Below are 23,828 nucleotides of genomic sequence, written 5' to 3' on the forward strand. Positions count from 1 at the left end.
AGTGGAATGCCAGTGCTGTCCCCTACCATATGGTTTTAAGTCACTCTCGCTTTTGCATGTTGACAAGCTGTTCAATTCCATAGTCTGGTTATAAATAAACACTAGTGAGTATTGGCAGCATGGTTCAATTTGAATAATTTTTAAGTATGGGTATGTGATTGCTTATTTTTTAAATTAGCAATGCTATGATTAGTATACATTTTTTTTTTTTTAGAAAAGTGCCAGTTTCAGGCTTTATATAGCATCAGATCATCTGTGTTGGTTGATTTACTGTATGAATCACTGAAGATCATTTTGTAATTTCATGGTATGTGCTAGGAGAAGCAAAAGTGTAAATTCATTAAGAAAACTTTTTTTAATAATAATAATTGAAGTAAATAGTAGTTTCATTAAAAAAAAAGTATCTGTGTGTGTGTGTATCTAACGCTCAATATTTAACAGTAAAGTTATTCTCCTTCTTGCTTCCCAATATTTAGATGTAAGGTTCATAAAATTTTCCAGAGATTCCAGAGATTTTGAGATGTTCCATGTCTATGGCATCTTCTTTATTGCACAATAAACATTAGCAGAGTCCAATAAGCCAATTCGAAGTAGATGTTTTGTAAGACAGTCATGACCAGCAATCCGTCTGAACATGGCCACAGCAGATTTTCGTGGTAGATCAGGAATGGATTTTAAATCTTGTAGCAAATTGTTCCATCTTGAATTTTGATGTTCACTTGGAGAATTAGTGTGGAAATTGCTGTTAATTTTCCTTTTGATAACTCGTTTTATGGACTCATATGAAAAACTGTAGTTCTTCTTTACGTTTATTCTAGTTCCTTTCTTTGCCAACATATCAGCTTTCTCATTACCATATATTCCACAATGGGCAAAAAAAAAAAAAAAAAAAAAAAAAAAAAAAAAATGTAACAACGAGAAAGAAATGTGTTCCTCAAAATTGTTCAATATACATGGAGTCCCTCAGTGTAAAATTCTCTGGAGGTAAAATAGTTCCTCAATCAGATTTCCGGGTAGGGACTGCACTGAGAGATGCCAAGAATCATACTAAAGTATTTATTTGGAACACCAAAAGTCACACCGTCCAGTAAATCAGAGCCAAATTTAATATTTTATAACCGAAGAACCCTGTCATATGATGAAAGTACGGTAAAATATTACAGGTGTCACAGCTGTAAGCAGTTCATCCGCACTAAGCCCATTCGTTTTGGTTACAAAATATGGAGCCTAAATACTAAAGACGTTATTTGGTCAATTCTGAACTCTACTAGGGAAAAGGACCTAAATCAAATCCAGATTATGAGAAAGTATTGAGGCAAGGCTGCTAGTCCATTACTTGTACTATTTGATGAACTTCCCAATAAAAAGAACCCAAAATTCAATTTTTACATGGACAATTTATTCTCTGGTGTAAATCTTTTTTTCATTTCTAACATTCCATGGGTACACAGCAATTGGAACCATTCGTGAAAATCGAATTCCCAAAGAGTGCCCCTTGATCAGTAAAAATGTTTTTCGAAGAAAGAACTACGATATTTCAAGACCGTTATGTAAATGAACGACAGCCATCTGTATGTGCGATCGATGGATAACGCCATCATTACTATGATATCCATCTCTTGTGGTACCCAATAAATTACGCAAGTGAAAAGATTTTCTCAAAAACAAAAGCGAAATGTAATGGTTCCAAGCCCAAAATTGATTGCGAAATACAATTCGTACAAGGGCGGAACTGATCAGATAGATAAGAATCTGAGCTGCTACCATATTGGCATTCAGGGGAAAAAATGGTACTGGCCATTGGTTACCTGAAGAGAAGTGACTATGTTTATCTGCGGATGTATCAGGTACTATCAGTCAGCTGGAAGACTAGCAGCTTCGCCAGCATCATCACTAAACAGTCGGGTATCCGATTCTGTCAAATACAATCAACTGGACCATCTTGTGCAACACAAAGAAGAGAAGAAAAAGAGAAGGTGTGCTCGGAATACATGCAAGTCGATTGTGAGAATACAGTGTTCAAAATGCAATGTTGATCTGTGCATTGAGTGTTTCATTCCATTCCATTCCCGCTAATTCGATTGTGATGTTATATTCTTATCATTATTCAGGGCTGTGCAGTATCTGAAATACATGTATTTGAAATACGTGTTTGAAATACATTTATATTTTGTATTTTGTAATTTGTAAGGATTTTCGAAAGTATTTTGTATTTAAATACATAAAATTAATGTATTTTGTATTTCAAATACTCAAAATACTTTTTTCTCCTTCTTGTTCTTCAAGTGTTGGATTTGGATTTGAAGAATGAACTTTCGTCTTATTTGCCTGCCCATTTCAGTTGTGCTAGCCTTACACTTAATTTTCTTGCCACAACTGATTCCTTAATGCCATAAAGAAATCTCCAATAGCATCAAGGATCCATCACCCAACACTTGCTAAATGTTTAGCATTATGGAATGCGTCTAGGAGACTCAAATACTCAGAAATTATATCAGATGTCTTGAAATATTCATTAAAGTTTCCTTGCCCAACTCGATGGAATTCTCTTTATGACTCAATCTCTCAAATATTGCAATTCAAATATGATATAAACAGTAGGCCTATATGTGAAAAACTGGGATTGCCAGCCTTCAAAGATGTTGAGTTTCAGTACCTTGACGAATGTTGTGCAGTTCTGAAACCCATTGCATAGCCCTTAATTTAATGCAAAATGAGAAGACGTGCTATTACGGCCAACTTTTGTCCACATTAATTTCCCTTAAAAACAGATTACATATTCTGTTACCTAGTAATCTACGCCATCTATTCCAAGTAACTCCAATCCTAATAAACTCACTTTCATCAAGATTTAAAGTGATGTTTGATCTGATCCCAGAAGAAAATTGAGCTATTTTGGCAGCTTGCTCCACCCATCATTGAAGATGAGATGGCTACCTGACATTGCCTCACTAAATGATAAGAAGAGGACATAGAATATGTGTGTGAAATCAGCTGAGCAGTTGTCTGCTACATCTTTGGTCAGTTCAGACGATGAAAACAATTTTTATGTTCTCAACTCAAGTAAAACTTACTTACTTACTTACAAATGGCTTTTAAGGAACCCGAAGGTTCATTGCCGCCCTCACATAAGCCCGCCATCGGTCCCTATCCTGTGCAAGATTAAGCCAGTCTCTATCATCATTAAGCCAGTCTCTATAATCATACCCCACCTCCCTCAAATCCATTTTAATATTATCCTCCCATCTACGTCTCGGCCTCCCTAAAGGTCTTTTTCCCTCCGGTCTCCCAACTAACACTCTATATGCATTTCTGGATTCGACTCAAGTAAAACAGACTTTGAAAAAAAAAAAAAAAAAAAAAAAAAAAAAAAAAAAAAAAAAAAAAAAACTTGTCTACTGTGGAGTATGAGCTCATACAATTCTTCAATGGCAAAGGGACAACCGTGTGCACTCTAGAGAATTACCAACAGTGAAACAAGCCTTTATAAATATAATACAAGTTTGTGTTCCTCTGCGCCTGTAGAAAGACTGTTCTGTTTTGCAGGATTTATTCATTCACAAGCAAGGGGATCCTTATCTTATGAACATTTGAGGAACTAGTTGTTTTGAAAGGGAGCAGTAATTATTTATATGTAGCATAATTTCATTGCTGACTGGGAAAAGGAAGAATGTTCAGTTACAGTGTTTATATAAAACTTCGAGATAAAAATACTTTTAATGTTAATATAATATTTTAGATTTTCAGTACGGTAATATTCTTATTTCTTTAGGCCTATATATTGTATCGAGTATTTGAAATACAAATGTATTTTGGTTAATTTTTTTTTTAATTTTGTATTTGTATTTCAAATACAATTACTTGAAATATTTTGTATTTGTATTTGAAATACTTGGATGTCAGTATTTTGCCCAGCCCTGTCATTATTATAAATGTATAATCTATAGATGACTTTAAAATCAGGCTAATGCATGTTACGGGTTCATAATTTATTATACTTTTATCTTAGCTATATTTATTTGTTTTTACAGCCATTAGAAGCTTACGAAACCATTACTAAGTTCATAATAAAGAGTTGCTACAAAAAGATCAAGCAGACACCTAGCATTGCCATATGGCAACGGCAAAATTCTCATGAAGTACACATGTGAGAATAATAAAAACTATTCTTCTTATTTCTGGACATTATCTAGGCAAGAAATAAAGTAACCAAAATTAAAATAAAATAAAAATAATAATTTTGGCGCTAATGGGTTAATATCGATAATGCCAACAATTTATTTTAATATAATTGTGAAACAGAAGTTAGGAAATGGCATCTATTATCCATAAAATACTGTCCGAAGCACTTAATAAGCAACAGTGAGTCCTTTAAATGTCCCAAATGTCATTGTAATTTAAGTGTTCTGCTATGAATCTCTAGAACAGAAGAGTGTTCCTAATGACAAAATTGGTGTTATGCAGGAACTACTTGAGAGCTGACTTTCAAGCGCTATACTTAAGCAACGATTTTAATCCTTGAGCAGTCACGCCTAACTTTGTAAATTTTAACATTAAGAATCGCGCGTGGTGTTGCTGACACCCCGAATATAATGGATTTTCTTATGGACTATTTTTAGCGAAAAATTTTACTTCTACAACTATATGAAATACTTTAATACTTATCACAATATTATAATTAATGTATGTACAGTAATGTCCTGCGCCGTGGAGTCGTGGCCTAAGGCATCCTACCTAGGATTCGCGTTACCAAATGCGCGTTGGTTCGAGTCCTCATTGGGGAAGAAATTTTCTCACGAAATTTTGGCCAGTGTATGGGACCGGTGCACTTGGGGAGCTACAATAGGTAGGGAAATCTGGCTGTGAAAGCCATTGCGAAAGCCAGCTATAACGACTGGTGGGATCATCGTGCTAACCACACGATACTTCCATTCTGGTTGGATGATCGTCCACCTCTGTTTCGACATGTGGGCGTGAGGCCAGCAGCCGGCTGGTCGGTCTAGGCCCTTCACGGGCTGTAGCACCACGGATTATTATTATTATTATTATTATAGTAATGGTGATATTTCAATATTGGGTCACATGTAATATTCGAATGTCTATGCACTTCTAATCATAATTTGCTGTTTATCTTCCTTTCCATACCACTTTCTTAATTTTTCTGTGTGCACAGTCTCTACTTAACATCCATTGCTATTATTTGTTAGACAAGTATGGTCAGTTTAGTCAGTGACACTATTTACAATAGGAGCATGGAGTGTTGGTGCCACCCCACACCACTTAAACCGTTATCTCGAGTATGCAAATTCCGATTTCAAATATGTTTACGGTCATTGTTGCCCTCCCAATTCTAAGAAAGGTACTGAAAGTTTAAGAAGTACAGACTTACTCAATATGCAGTTAACAGCTTCGTATATGTGACTACGGTATTGACAACACCCCGCGTGACTGTATAAGGGCAAACCTTACTTGGAAACCATTAGTCATAGAAATATCTACTAAAAAAACTGAATTCCAGATAAACAAAAGGGTGGAATTTTGTCACCTCCCATACCATCTTACCACATCACACCTATGCTCCTATTGGCTAATGATGGTAGTGTTAACATACACGCTAGAAATTAGTTCGCAGTTTCTCATGAGATGTTCATCATGATTGATGATTTAGACCAGTGGTCATCAGCACACTGCACCCTCGGGCTAACGTCTCTTACCCATGGAGAAGAGATTGCACTATGTTGCATCCGTGGCTGCTGGCGGGTATGCTGAACGACGGGACATATCACATTGCTCCGCTTACCCTTTACCCATTTCAGCGAGTGTTGACAACTGATTTAGATAGAAATGGAGTAAGTTAAAATCATGAACCGAAATTCGTGGTATGTTTAGAATGCAGATATGGGTTATTACAATCCATTGTTTAATGTAGGAGGGATTCTGTTAGCCAGTACTGTTGCATTAACATAGCCTATACCATTTCGCATGTAATGCTGGAACTTGTCTCACTCTTTCGTAACCCTACAAAGTTCTCTCTCCTGTACGTGCCTAAGCATATAAACATGATTAATATTATACTGAACATAAACAACGAACGGAAACACTTGCCACTGTATTAGAGAGATTGGAGTGTATGTTGTAGTGTGATGGACCCTACATAGCCAACACCATTAAGACACAGTCTAGTATATAGTCACGAAGCTCAATACGTAAAAAATATGCATCCATAGATAGTTGCTAACCACTAGGATCGCTACTATCGCCTCCTCACAGACAATGCAAAATAGTACTGGCACAGTCTATTGTTCCTAGTACCCTCACAACTCAAGCTTCGTGACTGTATATACTAGACTGTGATTAAGACTGCGTATTGTGTAACACAATTTTCACACACTTATCAAATGTACCTCCACATCGTGTTTGTGTGGAAAAATCGGTCTAATCATCGACAAGGTATTATAAAAATGCATTACAGAATTCAATGTCCGTCTTCTTAGGAAACGAAAATTATTTCCATATTAACAAACTGTACCGAACGCACATGGAGTGTTCCCATGCTGCAAAAAAGATGACATCACGTTGCGTTCACAGCGAAATAAATCATTTCGCATCAAATGTTTGTTTACCTGAATATCTTTCTTATCAGGATTTCAGTTTTTTTTATAGTTTGTGCCATTGTGTTATGCATGTTGTTTAATTCCAGAATGTGATTTTTAGCTCGGTATCCCTTAACTTCATATAATGATAATAGCTAAACAACCGAATATCACATTTTTTTTTTTTAACTTGTGTATTTTTTTAGATAACGTAGACAATAATTTAGTTCATGTCTCAAGTTTCATTGTGCATGAATTCTTCAATCTACGTTAATAATAATTTATTACGAATACCATATTTTCTTGAATACCCCGCACACTTTTTTCCCATAAAATAAAAGTTAAAAATACGGATGCGCGGTTTATTCGAAATGATGTTGGCAACATTGCCCGATTTTCCTCCCGCTTCTTAGATGGTAACGCATTATCTTTCCGCGCGGGTGTTTCAATTCTTAACATTGTGAAATGGTGTTTGGAGCAGCAGTACAAGTATTATCAAGTTCAAGTGTGATAAGTGTATAATTTGTGCGTCTTATATTTTCAATGGATCCGTGATGCATGAGCACGTGTATTGCTCCCTCTTGTTGAAAAGAGCTTCAAAATGTGTAGCATCTCCAATCAGCTGGATGGAACAGACGAGTGTGTGTGGAGTGAAGACGATTCCCAGGTAATGACGAAAACAGCGTATAATGAAGTTCATAGTAATTACAGGTATTTATTATAACAGACCAGGCAGTAACATACAAAATAAAGGTATCGGTAGTTAATTTACTGATGCGAGCTATTAATTCTGCAGGATATCGTGTAAACAAACAGGGGATTAAGATTAAGCAAGATAACAAACTGACATGTATGCAGGGCGTGCATATCAGATGGGTTCAAAATGCGTCCTCTTTCAAGATAAAATTTACTTAAAATTTATTGTTAACTATATTTTTGCTTAATTGTTTTTAATTTGCCTGAATACATTTCTCGAATACCTCGCGCCATCGAATAAACCGCGCACCCCCACCTTTGCAAGGGGGAAAAAGATAAAAATACAAAAAAGAACTTCTTTATTGCACAATAAACATTTAGCAGAGTCCAATAAGCCGATTCGAAGTAGATGTATTGTAAGACATACATATAAGTAGATCACATAATATGATGCTTTGTACGTATCACTAGAAAGTCCCATTGATACAAAGTTAAAAACAATACGTAGTTTTAAGTAGGCCTAATTTTATTTCAGTAATCTGTACAGGATAGAAATAGATCACATATGATAAAATAATTTCGTACATTTTACCCATCCACACAAACGCACATGTGTACACACACATACAAGACACATTGGCAATATTCAGACTATTGATATCTATACTGTTGAAGACTCTAATCTTGGAACCTGACAGGAATGCGACGCGACCCTACAGTTCGCGATAGTGACCCCTATTAGTAATGCTACCCTGCTACCAGCTGTCTAAAAATTGTGTTCTGTTCCTACCTCATAGCAGAAGCTATTGAGCAAGTCCCATGTCAGCGTCACATTCAGGTGCAGTGTTACTGTTTTCACTACTTCTACTGCCATCAGTATTACTAATGTTATCAATATCACTACCAATTGCTCAGCCACTATCAACTTGGCGTCCTTGAGTGAAAAATACTGGAGAGCGAGAGAATTAATGATTTCGTTGTCAGAAATTCAGCATTAGCAAACAACAACCAATTGTTCAATATAACTTACATGGAGTCTCTCAGTTTAAAATTCTCTGGAGGTAAAATAGTCCCTCAATCAGATCTCCTGGTAGAGACTGCACTGAGAGATGCCAGCTGCCTTAATTAAGGGACTGTAGATTCACCACAGACGAAAGACTGAAGAAAGGGTGCATATTGGAATTGCTGCTCAGCTAAAAAACTTTTTTTTCTGAAGGCGTCAGGAAGCTTGAACCAAGTGCATTGAGAAGCAACGGGAATAGTATGTTGAAAAATGAGATAATTATAAGTCTTCTATTGTTGTTATAATAAATTATAAAAAGAGATTGTGGATATTTACTGACTTAGCCTCACAGTTCTACATGCCACACTTTTTATTTTGATTACATCAAACAAAATAAAATACTATCAATACTATTTTAAACAAAATATTATACCTCTAGCAACATACCTTTTGATTAGCTAATGACATGTGCCCTGTATATATGTATTTTAGTAATCCTTTGAATGCTCCCAATGATGTCCCTTTCAGTTCAATTTCCGATTGCTGCGACTCTCTCATACCTCCAAAGAGTAAAGCTCTGTAAATAAATATCAATACTTATACAATACTTTAAAATATTTATATTAGAAACGAGCTTATGTATCAAACATTTGAACTGAAATAGATAGGCATACTTAAAATCATATTTAATCACAAGATTTTCACTGCATGTAGGCTTAACCTATTAAATGATCAAGCTGTATTATACCTTCCCGAATATTGTAAGTGCTCCATTATTAAGAAAACCTTTGTGTTTTCGAATTATTTGAAATATTACGTTTTTGGTATTACTGTACTATTGCGTTAGCAGGCTAAGGTACGAATGTATTTACGTAGTTGGTTTCTAGCAGAGTCTTATGTACCATAAACAAAAGAAAAATACACCAATTTCGTAATGAAATAAGGGTGGAAAGTTGCTGTGAACGTGGTGGCCGGTACAGGCAGGATCGCATGTAAGCTTTTTAGTACGTACATATATAATATGGGTAGAAAACGAGTTTTCTTAAGGTCGAGTATCAGTGACAGGTTAGGTTTGGTTAGTTTAAGGATTCTGGTAAGCCAAGCATATAATAATATACGCATTTTAATCACTAGGTAGGTATGAATAGATATGTCTCCCTTTGGTAACGCAATTGTAAAGAATTACAATGCTTTTTTTTTTACTGCTGACAACCTAGACATATAAATGATACTAACTGTTGCAGTTGCAACCGATGCTTGGATGATTTGACACTAACCAAAGAAACCAGTTTTAACAACATCGTTACAAAATTTGTGATTGTATTTAAATGTATATAAAGAAGTTAATACATATTTAGTAAGTTACCTGAAATATTCACTACGAGCTGCCAATATGACTTTGTGACCATGAAAACGTTGTCCATCCACAGTAAGAACGACATCGCTGTACTCATCGTTCAAAAAGAGTGCTCCAATATGCTCCGATAAATAGTTTATGTGTTCTATTTCTCCAGTGGGAGCATTTGGGCCAAGGTGATGGTGACTGCTCATTATTATGGCAAAATTACAGAATTTAAATTCTTCCAATCAAATCTGAGGGGGGGAAAAAAGGCAATTAATGAAATTAGTGACGCACGTCATAACAATACATATTGTTGACATAGCTATAAATGACTAATAGTTCAATATCACTGCACTTATTCACCGATATGATGAGATTATTTATAACACTTCAATGAACCGTCAACACTGTGACAGATATTATCGAAAAACACATCCCGACATATTTACAAATGGCAAATTTTTCAAAGAATATAGACACCTACGCGACAAGGATGATAGTAACTCGATATTTCACAAACAACGAGTATAGCAAAATTTTATGTTCTTTGCACTATCAAACGACAGTCTATTTCAGATAGTTACCGTTAGGTGTGAAATGACTGACATCTGTTGACTAATACTAGTATTACGAAGACCAAGTTTCAAAGGCTCACTAGAGTAAGAAGGCTGTGGAAAAGTAAACAACGCGCACATTTTGCCTAGGTTATTATTAGACATCGGATTTTTAGGCACTAAAATTGCAGTTTTAGGCGCCTAAAATAAGCTCAAAATTGGTAAAATTAGGCTCTATTTTAATGAAAATAGGCATTTTAGGCACATCAAGGTATCATACTTATTTCTTTCACTGAAATTTTTAGTTATACACTAAAATACGCACAAAAAAGTATGTTTAAACATTAAAAAAGAATATATTATATTTATAAACAGAGCTGCACAAATTTAATATATTGAAACTAATGAAATAATGATTATTGATATCAATATTACTCATTTTAAGTTATTGAAATTCAGTTCCATGCTCAGACTTTATTATAATTATCTGCACAGTACACCACCAGAATTTTTTCTAAATTCTCCACAGTTAACCTTTGCCTTTTGTCACTGAGAATCATTTTGAAAGCAGAAAAACTTCTTTCAACCGAAACTGATGTGAGAGGCGCAAATTTTAAATTAGGTACAATAGAAACATCAATACTTACTGGAACATTTACACTTTCCCCCGATATCACTCTTGATACTTTTTCCAACAATGAAAATCCTACATTCTTATTTAATACGTTGTCCCACTTATTTTTAACTTTTTTCCCAGTTTCGCCCAAAGCAGAATGTATGTTCACTTGAGCTTCCTTTACTATTGCTATTTGGCTACAAAGAGATTGTTATTCACGTTCTAATTGTTCAATGCTTGCAGGTATGAAAGAAAACTTTGATGTTATGTAGGCTATATCGTTTTTCACTCGTGAGTCATTCACTGCTTTCACACACGCTGCACTATCAGTTTCAGGTAATTTATCAATAACTTCTTTAAAATATTTAGAATAATACACCACTGACTGAATCCAGGTTCCCCATCGTGTAACAACCGGCTGAGGTGGGAGTGGGATATCTGGAAAGTTCTCTCTGAATATTGAAATCCTGGATGGGGCTTTACAAAAACATTTTTTTGTGTTAGAAATAAACGAATTGACAAGAGGAAATTCATTCCTGATTGTTTCAGAAACCCTGTGAAGGCCATGTGCTAGACAGGTTACATGCATGAGGTTAGGATAAAATGTTTTAAGTGGAGCTGCAGCAACCATGTATGAGGCAGCATCAGTACAAAACAACAGAACTTTAGAATCGTCTATATTACCTGAGTATAAAGACTGTAGGCCTTTATTTACAAAATAAGCAATGGCTTGGCTATTCACTTTCGAAAGTTCCTTAACACATACGAGGTGTGGAATCGAAGGTCCATCAGGACTAAGTTTTCCTACTACCATATTTGCTATATACCTCTTCATAGGATCTGAGGTTTCATCCACAGAGACCCATATGTAAGAATCACCTATATCCTCTCGAATGGAAGCTAAAGTTTCATCGTATATTCTGTCTAAGTAATTTTTTCTTAGGGTCGACTCAGATGGGATATTTTGTTTGCAGTATTTTTGTAAAAACTGTCTTAAAACCGGATTTTCAATTGCATTCCAGGGAATGTTAGCAGCAACAAACGCTCTGGTTAAATCAGCATAGAAATTGCTGCTGAGATTGGATGAAGTAGGCTGTGTTAGTAAAGTTTGTTGCAGTTGATTTTTCTGCTGAGCTTTAGCCTTATGAGCCGCTCCTTGCACATGCTGCTTTAGGTGGCACTTCTTTTCTTGCGAAATCTAAAAATGTAAAGTAAACTGAATTAAAATAAAATCCTAATTGTTGTATTGCCGTATTTCTATCACAAAGTTAGTGGGTTCGAACAATCAAAATTTTAATGACCTGCAAATACTTTAACTATCGGAATTTAAAAGGTTAAAGTGTAGTGGTCTTAAAAAGAATTATACCTCAGGATAGCTCAGTCAATGTATAGGCCAGCTCATTAAAATTAATAGAATTTATATATTTCAACTATTGTTACATACCTGTTTGCTAAAAATCTTGCAGAATATTATTTTTCCATCATAAGTGAATTCTGAATATTCTGTTAGCCATTGCCGGATCAATGTAGATTTTGCACTTATATTTTTCGGCATTATCGCGTTAAACTTCACAGGAAAACGTCCTACCGCTCAAAACTTCTCAACACAAATAAGGTGAGGGAAAGAGCAACTGTTAACGAGCATTCAAATGAACCGTTGTTATTGAGATTCAATTGGACAAAAACACAAAGTTCCACTTATTGTTGCATTTCCTGGTAGTGTTAACACTAGGAGGGCCATTCTTTGAAATATTTTGTAACGGTTTACCCCACTAATTCGCAGTTTTACGACTTTTCATAAATATTTCAAAAACACTCTTTCTCCAAAAATTGTGATTTTATGACACTCTGAAGGGCAGTACAGCTAATCGGTTTCAGACCGAAAACAGTCATTTTTATAGTATAGTATATGAGGAGCAACTAATCAAAACGTATATTGTCCACCAGTGGACAAAATTGAGTTTGATATGTTATCGTGTACTTTTTAATACGCTCTAAACGTTCCCATATTCAGATTACATCAAATCGTATAATTTGACAGTGAAAAAGTGCTTTGAAAACCAGTGGTTGAAACAAATTGTATATTGTCCATGAAGGTGATTGAATCGAAACGTATATAGTCCACTAACATATATTCTTTTTCTATTTTTATTTGTTATGGTTGGCAATTACTGACGAATTACAAAACGTTCATAGTGTCCATGTTTATGTTATGGATAATAAAATTATTATGTTCATTGTTGCGAGAATTGGCACTTTTATAACTTTATTATTGCCTGAGTATAAAGACAGTTAGTGATAAAAAACAAACCAATAAGTGAGTTCTTCTAGTATTGCTTAATCAAATTATTATGGATTTAGAAGAGGAAACTGTATTAGTGGGAGAAGGAAGTGAACATCGTGGGACAAGAAAAAGAATGAAAGAGAAATCAAAGAGAGAACAAGAGTACGAAAACAGGTAAAGTTTAAAAAATACAGATTGTATTATTATAATAGTATCGTCAGGTGAATGCATTCTGCTCTAAAATTAAACTTAATAATTTTTCAATATAAATATTTTTACAGTCTCTTCTCGGTTCTGTCTTCCACAGATATCGTGATAATGATCCGCACTTATGCAGTTTGAACCGCCCTGCCAGCACAAAGAAGGCCGCTTTCGTTGCTGTTCTATTCCTGTTAATGCTCTCTGTAAAGCAAAAAGAACAGCATTTGCTAATCCAAATAAAAAACAGCAGGATATGCGGCTATCGTTCCTTTTGGATGTGAATAGTCCAAAACGTAGGCGTGTTCGGGGAGATACTGCTAAAGTAAAGCCTACTGCTATCACAGTAAAATACCATGTAAGTTAGTGTTCAATTTTAACCAATTTGTACAGTATGCTGCTGATATATATTTTTTATTATTATTTAAGAGGCTTTAATGTAGCCTATTTTCCCCGAAAATAGAGATTTAAAAAATGAAATCATCACTTATTTAAGATTTCTCTCAGTTTTTAAATTGAATATTGTTTAATTAACACAATGCAGAGAGTTTTATTTTCACCAAAGTACCTAGAAACATTCTTACACTCTCCTAATTTTATTCACAGGTCAAATCAGCAGGAGAAAAAATTCCTGTATGTGCTATATTTTTCAGAAAACTGTTCAGCATTGGTCAAACACGTATAAATACAATTTCAAAGGGCATTGCATCTGGTAAGGGAGTAATTGACAAAAGAGGAGGTGACCATAAGGTTGGGAAGTATGAAGCCAGAAGGAAGGAAGTCGTTAAATTCATATCAAAATTAAAAGGGACAGAGAGTCATTATAACAGGAGTAAATCTCAGAGACTTTACTTATCTTCTGACTTGAGCATAAACAAGCTTTTCAAAATGTACATCAACACTGTAGCATCCAATTTGAAAGTGAAGAAATCGTTTGTTACCAAAATTTTCAATACAAAATTCAATTTAGGGTTTGGCACACCTGCTAGTGACAAATGCAGCTACTGCCTTAGAATGCGCCATGAGATACAAAACGCTGAAGATGGTAACAAAAAGCAGCAGTTAATGTTAGAACTTCGTGCTCACAGATTAAGAGCAAAGGCATTTTATACGTTAATGAAACAGAAACAGCATGGAAGTCTATCCTTTGCTTTTGATTTACAACAAGTTCAGCCTCTTCCAAAGCTCAATATAGGCGAAGCATATTATGCCCGTCAGATATAATTTGATTGTTTTTGCGTAACCAATATAGAGGCTACAGAACCGGCTTTCTATATCTGGAACGAAACACAAGCTGGAAGAGGGCCACAAGAAATTTCTTCTGCTGTTACAGATTTTCTGTCAAATACAAACTTTGATGAAGCCACCACTACTCTTCGACTCTTTGCCGATGGATGTGGTGGCCAAAATAAAAACCAACACTTAATACATTCAGTTGCATTTTGGCTCATCAAGAGATCTCCGCCAAATCTGAAAGAAGTGTGTTTCTTCTTCCCTGTTCGTGGGCATTCTTTCTTACCCGCGGATAGAGTTTTTGGGCGCCTTGAGAAAAAACTACGTACAATTCCTGAAATTGTGACTCCAGAAAAATATAAGGAAGTTTACAACGATGTAGGAAAAACCAGGGATATAGGGAAAGATTGGAAATTAAACAATTATAAAGAATTGTCAAAGGTTTGGAAAAAGATAGAAGGCATAAGTGAAATGAAGAGAATTATTTTGAAGAAATCTAAACTGGCTGGAAAAAACAACAAAGAAGATGTCACATTCTAAACAGAAATCCACTATAACATTGACGATCCCTCAAAATCGTTCACAACATTAGCTAAACGTGGGTATAAGGTCCATGCTGTAGGCGAGGTCTCTGAACTCCCATTAACTAGTAGAGTAAAGGTAGAAAAAAGGGAAGATGTGAAAAAGTTGCTCAGATTAAGATTCGGCGAAGACTGGATTTTGCAAGAAGAGCTGAACTTCTTCAAAGATGCAATGGATCTGCCGCATGCAGCACAACGTGATGACGAAGAACACACCTGTGATTGTTTACATGAAGAGCCTGGATTTTGTAATTTGTAATCACAGGACAGTAACAATGGTTTAAAAATATATTTTGTATCATTAACTTGAAAATATAAATAACTGCATTCCATTGTAATTTTGTGAACTTCCGTAATAATAAGTTCAGTAATAAATTTCAAACCTTTCTTTTAGGTACATAATTAGCTTAAGAACATTAATTTGACTCAAATTAACTCATCAAAATGTATGCAGTCCAGTATTGCAAATCAAAACGTATAATGTCCAAAACATTATTGAGTTTTGCAATGTAACCAGTGAATTAAAGATCTGCTGCAATATGGAATTTCATTCAGTACCTCTTCATCTAACTAACTGTAAAAAGTGCAACAGATTTCACTGGATACTTTTCCAGTAAACAGTTTTTCGCCTCTCCTAAAAAAATTATATTAATGGACAATATACGTTGCTCCTCATATCTCTGAATCGGTAGCAGCACATATTGTGATTGTTGCCTGCTTCAAAACTAAGGTTGGTTCTTTGTCGGCATTTATTCCTCCAAACATGTTAAATTCGGTGAAATCTATTGCGAGTGTCGTGAGATTCAAAACATTTTGTTTCCTTTATCAATGGTTTCATGGCCGGTGTGAAGCAAACTTTCCACTTTTGAAATGCCTTAAATTTCGCAGTGAATGCATGTATAAATTATAAAAAGTAAGAGTAAAATGCGAAACTTTACAGTGAGTTAGGCATTTTTAGGAGAATATTCACAAATTAGGCTCTAATAACCGTTTTAGGGCATTTTAGGGCACTATAAAACTCTTTGAATACCTTTCAATTTCCATGAAACACAAATATTAATAATTATTTTTACTTTTCTCCTAAAGAAACAAAATAGGCATTTGCCCTAGAATCCGATGTCTGGTTATTATTTTAATTTAATATTTAAGGAATATAGAAACAACATAAAGTTTAAATATATTATAGTGTTCAGTGTTAAGAAATTGCTGTTTGTTGTCTTTTTTTTCTTTCTTTTAATTTTATTTAAGTTATTGTGTTACTGACAGTGTAAACTTTTACATGGCTGAAGGGCCACACATTCAAAATATTATGAACGATTCACAAAATACAATTAATACCGTCTCGTCAGAGTGTGTTAAATTTCAGCTTCCTACGAATCTGAAGACTTATTCACGAATACGTAATGGTACGAAAGAGCAAGATCAACCTAAAAAGATGAAACCAAATCCTGCTACATCTAGCATTTCAGAATCTTCTATTTCAAAACTTGAAGATATAGTACATCCTTCTGTAACTCTCAACAATCGGTTTTCCCCTCTTGAAACTACAGTTGACAGTGTTGACACAGGAACTTCACAACTTATTAATCAAGAAACAACACCAAGAGATAGGCGTCAACACACAAAACAGCCAAGAATGCCACCGATAACGGTGAGTAAATTACCAGATGGAAATTTCTTTGCCCAAAATAATAAATTACAGTCATTGCTCACAAAACCCATGAAAATTAGCTATACACCCGAAGGTATAAGATATTACACTGCCAACAGGTCCGACTATGATAAGCTATATTCAACTCTTGTAGCTGAAAATATACAATTTTATTCTCATGAGCCTAGAGAAAACAAATTGCTTCAAGTAGTTATTAAACGACTTCCCACATTCGTCGAAGCAGAAACATTGAAAACAGAACTAGAAAAATTATCATATTCGATTGAACATGTTGGACAATTATCTGTCCCTATCTTGACAGAGGATGGAAGTACACAAAGACGTCCAATACCAGTCTGGATAGTTACCTTACCCAATAACGAATATTCAAAGACAATTTTTCAATTAAAAGATATAGATCATCACATAATAAAAATAGAAACATACAAACCAAAACCACATGTGATTCAGTGCCATAGATGTCAGGGATTTAACCACACTTCCAAGAGATGTAATTTACAAATCAAATGCGTTAAATGTAGCAATAGTCATTTATTTGCAGACTGCCCATTTAAGGGTCCTTCAACTCTGCCAAAATGTGCAAAATGTAATGGAAACCATACAGCGAGCTATGGACAGTGTCCAATACAAGTTGCAAAACGAGCTGTTCTACAGCAAAAGATTAGAAACGAACAAAATACAAGTAAGGAGAGTACGCCCCCTGTGTGGCAGTCGTTTGACTTTCCTACATTACCAAAACCATATCCCATAATATGTTAATGTTATGTTATGTTTTATTTAACGACGCTCGCAACTGCAGAGGTTATATCAGCGTCGCCGGATGTGCCGGAATTTTGTCCCGCAGGAGTTCTTTTACATGCCAGTAAATCTACTGACATGAGCCGTCGCATTTAAGCACACTTACTTAAATGCCGTCGACCTGGCCCGGGATCGAACCCGCAACCTTGGGCATAGAAGGCCAGCGCTATACCAACTTGCCAATCAGGTCGACTCCCATATATGTTCATGCATATCAAAACACATTTAATTCTTCTTCTGGTTCAGAATCACTGACAGAATCACTCAAAGATATTATAACTTTAATGCGAGGCCTAAATATTAAGAAAATTCTCAATATCTTCCAGCACACTTTACAGCGTCTAAAAACTGCAAGTGACCCTATATCAACATTTTTGATAATAATAGAAGGCTTTGCACTTTACACTACAAACCATGAATCTGAATATGGCCCTTAAATCCGCATCATTACTCAAAGATCTGGTTCTGTTAAACTTTAATGCCAATGGCATAAGCAATCAATTGTACGAATTCAAGCAATTGTTAAATATACATAGTATTGATGTGGCATGCATAACTGAATCTCATTTAAAGCCACATATGAAATTCAGACTACGTAATTATATCATTTATCGCTCTGATCGATTGGAACGAGAAGGTGGTGGTACAACAATTGCTATTAAGAAATCAATACCACATCGTCTTGCTACTCTGCCTACATTCAACATTCTGGAGGCTACTGGCGTTTATATAAAACTAGATGGAGTAGAAACGTTAATTGCATCTGCTTACTATCCACCATATTATCAGATGTATGAGGCAGACTTAACCTCTCTTGTTTCTGTACATACAAATTTCATTATATGTGGTGATTTCAATGCAAAGCATCGTATATGGAACTCCCGCATCACTACACCTAAGGGGGAATTATTACTAAATCATTCCACTCAACATAATTATGCAATTACTCGGCCAGCAGAACCTACTCGTTATCCCTGGGTTCCAACACATCAACCTGATGTTCTTGACATTTGTCTTTACAAGACAAAACAAATTCCTCAAAAACAAGTATGTCTACAAGCACTTGACTCCGATCATGTACCTATTCTTCTGACTTTTAGTTCTCCAATCCTTCGACAACCATATAAGACACCATTATCGATGAATACTGACTGGGACGAATACACCAAAAGACTTCACTTATGCATTCCTGCAAACCCAATTATTCACCAGCCAACGGATATAGACATGGCGGTGAAACTTCTTACTGACACTATCACTTCTACACTTGAAGAAACTACGACTTTGTCTCCTATGAAGCAAACAAACGATAGAATCGATGATTTAACACCACTACTCAAAGCTAAAAATACTGCAAGAAAGAGATGGCAACAGTTCAGAGATCCACAAGCTAAACGAGCATTCTATCGCTACCAGCGAGCCATCAGACGTAAACACAAGATACATATAATTACAGATTTTGCAGATAAGATAGAATCATTACAACCATGTGGGAAAGAGTTCTAGACCTTCACAAAAAATCTTCTTGGAAAAACTACCCATTCAGGAGTGACACCTCTACAAAATGCTCACGGAGAGATGGTCTATGATCCTCAAGCAAAAGCTGAAGTACTTTCAAATTCTTTTCAATAACGTTTTCAACCACATCAACATCCATCTGATTCTATAAACAATTATGAGGTCACAACAATAGCAGAACAGTTCCGTCAACAACAGCCTGCAGAAACCATACCCCATGTCACTCCAAAGAAAGTGAAAAGCATTATACAAAAACTCCCATTGAACAGATGGTTTAAAGCCGATTGCATTGAAACGACTCCCTAGGCGAGCTATTGTACACCTTACTAAAATTTATAATTCTTGTTTTCGATTGATCTACTTTCCTCAAGAATGGAAATGTGCAATAATTACAGCTATTGCTAAACCACGAAAGGATCCTATACTGCCACAAAATTGCAGACCAATCAGTCTCTTGGATTATTTTGGTAAAATTCTTGAGCGGCTACTTTTGTCTCGCCTTAATCCACTCTTAAACACACCTGAGCGCATTCATCATGAACAATTTGGCTTCAAAAATTTACACAGTACCAAGGACGTCTTATATTCAAGATGGTTTCAATCATCAACAGCATACTGTTGCTACTTTTCTTGACGTTGAGCAAACTTTTGACACCGTGTGGCACGATGGGTTATTATATAAACTTATTAAACTTAACATACCTAATGTCTACATTCAATTCATTTCTAAATACCTATACAACAGAACCTTCAGAGTTCGATGTGGATCGTCACTTTCAAGTTCTCGAGTTATTGAAGCTGGGATTCCTCAAGGATCAGTTCTGGGACCTACTTTATACTCCATTTACGTACAAGATCTTCCAAAGAAACCTGAATGCTTACATATGCTCTATGCAGATGACACAGTTGTCTATACAAGACATTATAATATTATTTTCGCCTGTCAACAAATGCAAGCAGCTCTTGATTTACTTACTCAATGGTCAACAAAATGGCGAATAAAGATTAATGGAACTAAATCACAGGCAGTGGTTTTCACTAAAAGATTCCCACACTTACCAGAAGAACTCACAGTTCAACAACAAAACATACCTTTCAATTCGGCTGCAAAATATCTCGGCGTTTATCTTGATAGAAGACTGACTTATAGACAACATATAGGTTTAATCAGAGACAGAGCTTTTCAACGTTTCATGCTGCTGTATTCTCTTTTCAAAAGTCGGATCTCTCTTAGAATCAAAGTTTTATTATACACTTGTCTGATCCGTTCATACATGCTATATGCTTGCGAAATCTGGTCAAATACACATATACGTCCTATTAAACGACTGGACGGAATACAAAGATCAGTATGTAGGACAATCACGGGAGCAGACTATGACATCAGTAACTCTCAACTATGTGAGTCACTAAATATAATGCTATTTAGTGATTATATTCAAAATGCCAGAACCAAATTTATACAATCTGTAAAAACACATCCAAATCCACTGCTCAATAGTTTAGTAATTTCTAGTGTTTAATGTATGAGTGATTTCTTGTAAAACACTTCACTCCTGTTGAAAGTGTTGAATGTAAATTATATATATATATATATATATATATATATATATATATATATATATATATATTATACTGAATCATGTATTAGGTTACATACATCTTGTAAAAGGCATGGGTCCATTTTGCGACCTGGTACTTAAATAAATATACATTTCTGGGGGGGGGGGGAAAGGCTCACTTGACATAACATAAATTCAAAAAATACCTCCGTCTTTGACGGTCTTATTAATCAATTTTGTTTAATGCAACCTATTTTATATTTCAATTTGTATAATCATATTTTTGTAAAAGGCAAGGGTCCAAGAGACCTGATACTTGTAATAAAAACATCTTACAGCTCAAAAAAAAAAAGGATCAGTTATCTGAAAAGAGCCTGTGGATTGATATTTGATTATTATAATGAATAAAATATAAATATAATAAATTCCAATGGGTCATTGACCAAATAGTAATTAGTAATAATTAATTACATAATTATCCTACTAGTCTTTGGGAATGATGATTATTTTATCATTGAACAAGTAGTAACTGTTTTAGGCCTACTGTATTAATATAATGATAAATTACCTGGCCAACTAATTTCGACGTGGTGTGCGTCATTCTCCGAAGTCTACCTATTTATTTTCTTCTTAGGATTGTGATTGTTGATATCTTCCGATTCTAGAAACCCATTTTAATAATAATAATAATAATAATAATAATAATAATAATATCTTATAATATGCATAAACACTTATTAGTCAATTAAGGGGTTAGGTACAGCTTACAGCAGTAAAATTTTTTAAATATTCAATATTTTTTTTCTCAATTACTGTGTCTTTTACAATAATGAAAATTAATGTGTGTAAAACACTGTCCTTCTGCTATATGAAAAAATATTTTTACGGTTTTAAAAATTACTTACTTTTTTTTTTCTTCAAAATTCAATTCGTTGTGCAGTGATGAAGCGTTTCCCACATAACTCAAAAACTATCCAACATTCTATGATGAAATTTTTTGCCTATATTTATGCATGCCATATCTACAATATAATGCAATGTCACTTCACTGTCTTTGATGGATTGTCTGATAAAAAATAAATTAATTTAAAAATGGTCAAATATCAGTATTTTCTTCAACCACAAAATTAAAAAAAAAGAACATTATTTATTAAAGAATGTAGTTGAAAGAGCATGATATTGTAAACACGAGTTTCAGCAATAAAATAAAAGAGAGACAACATGAAAAAGTTAACAAGTTTATGAGTAATGAGGGAAACGCTTCATCACTGCACAGTGAACTACCACCATTATGAATTTTGAAAAAATATATAATTATATAAATAATTCTTTTTTTAAATCGTAAAAATATTTTTCCCATATAGCAGAAGGACAGTGTTTTACACATACCAATTTTCATTATTGTGCAAGATACAATAATAGAGAAAAAATGTTGAATATTTCCAAAAATTTTACTGCTGTATTCTTTTTAACTTGCTCCAGTGATACGAAAAAAGAACTAACTCTGTGTATCTATCTATACACTAGTGTACCTCATCCATAAATTATGCTGTATGTATATGTAGTGTACTGTATATGCACATTATATATATATATATATATATATATATACACTAATTCGGCAGCTCATATGATGGATGGAAGTAATAGGCTATAACTGTGCAGATTTTAACAGCTTATTCCTTGGATAGTGTGCAACAAAATATCCTAATGCCATATTAGTTCCAAATGAATACTTCTCTCAGAAAAAAATAATTTTATTCCCAAATCTTAAACTATTTTACTCGATAATAAGTACTATCCTTACGATTCTGATTTTTACTCTTAATATTAAAGAAACTGATCAGGAATGTCTTATCCCTTTGCAGTTTTTAAATGAAATGGACGGTTTTCTTGCGAATTATACAAAAGATTAACACTATCGTTATTTCCTGCATTAGAAAGTCTGCAATCCTGCTGCAGTGACTAAGGGAAGGAATGCTGCTATTCAGATCTGAGTTCATGTGTACGATGCGCTGTTGCTAAACTATACGGACTTTCAGAATAATGTTATAATTCATTTGCACTTAATTACAAACGCATAGTAGTTTTTTTTAATTTATTTTAGTGTATTCTATTGTCTCCTTTAATCTGCACAGTTAGGCCTACAGTATATCACTTCCACCCTGTATAGACTTGGTAACACAGAAGAGTCCCTGGCACTCCAGGTTGGGGTTGTGCGGTAGGACGGTATCCTGTCCATAAAAAAAATAAATATATTCACCAAACCAAAGAGAGGTGGACGCAACAATTCCAATAGATTCCTTGCTTTGGAATTCGGAGTTCTTGAATCCGGTTGGCCCACATGAAGTGTTACAAGTTTGTTTCTCTTAAATGGATCAATAAAACTAAATGTTGATTTTTTTTTTTTCAAATTTCTTTTGAGGAGGCTGCGCACGGATTGCGTCAATCCGTTGGCCCTACTCATGGGGCACATAGCGCAGTTCTGATATTTCGAATAGAATTATGATTTTTTTTTATATTCTGATTCTTCTCAACAAATCGGGCATTTGTTTGAAACAATTTTTTTTCTAAAGTGAGGTATTAACAAATTACAGTTTGTTTGAAAATAGTACAAATCCTGATAAAAAAAAACCCAAATGCGACCTTGTCTGCTTGTGAACACGGGCCACAAGCGTGGCAATCTGGTGCTGTTGATCACGCATCCACCGGAGGAGTTTAATACACTCTTAATACTCTTTGTGAACTAGAGATAGAAACTTTGGAATGAAAGGAAACAGTAACATTCTGATAACCATCTCTCTTCCGGCAGTGAGATATATGAATTGGGCGTGCTGGACCTGTCACATGGCCTACCCGCTCACCTGACACTATTCTTTTATATTATTTTGTGGGGGGATACGTAAAAGAAAGTCATGTCTACAGCACCTACCACTAAAAGAATACATTATGAATAACCGAATACGCGAAACGTATGACTCTATAACTCCCAGTATGATGGTAAAAGAATTAATAAGTGCTTAGATGTTAATGGAGATCACTGAGAGCACTTAATACATTGGTGCAAAATAGTAGCTTATTTCAGTGTTGTTTATTTAGTAAGCTTATCTTCACCTATTAGGCCTATGCCTCATTCCAAACACACTGTAATTTCTTAAAATCTCACTTCAGAAAAAAA

The 23,828-nt window shown here is 34.8% G+C and overlaps 1 protein-coding gene across 2 annotated transcripts in view; it reads right to left on the minus strand.

The window, feature by feature from the left end:
* Positions 1 to 10,106, minus strand: part of BTBD9 (BTB (POZ) domain containing 9) — a 51,934-nt gene extending 41,828 nt beyond the window's left edge. Inside the window, exons 1-3 of one of the 2 annotated variants that reach the window (XM_069823721.1) lie at positions 9,998 to 10,106; positions 9,659 to 9,885; positions 8,740 to 8,869 (exon numbers count right to left, since the gene is read on the minus strand). In XM_069823721.1, the coding sequence (XP_069679822.1) occupies positions 8,740 to 8,869; positions 9,659 to 9,843 (315 nt within the window). In that variant the 5' untranslated portion in view covers positions 9,844 to 9,885; positions 9,998 to 10,106. Of the gene's footprint in view, positions 1 to 8,739; positions 8,870 to 9,658 lie in introns of both variants that reach the window. The other variant, XM_069823720.1, reaches the window with a different exon arrangement.
* Positions 10,107 to 23,828: the final 13,722 nt, after the last annotated feature.

Source organism: Periplaneta americana, chromosome 4 (assembly GCF_040183065.1).
Source record: "Periplaneta americana isolate PAMFEO1 chromosome 4, P.americana_PAMFEO1_priV1, whole genome shotgun sequence".
NCBI lineage: Eukaryota > Metazoa > Arthropoda > Insecta > Blattodea > Blattidae > Periplaneta > Periplaneta americana.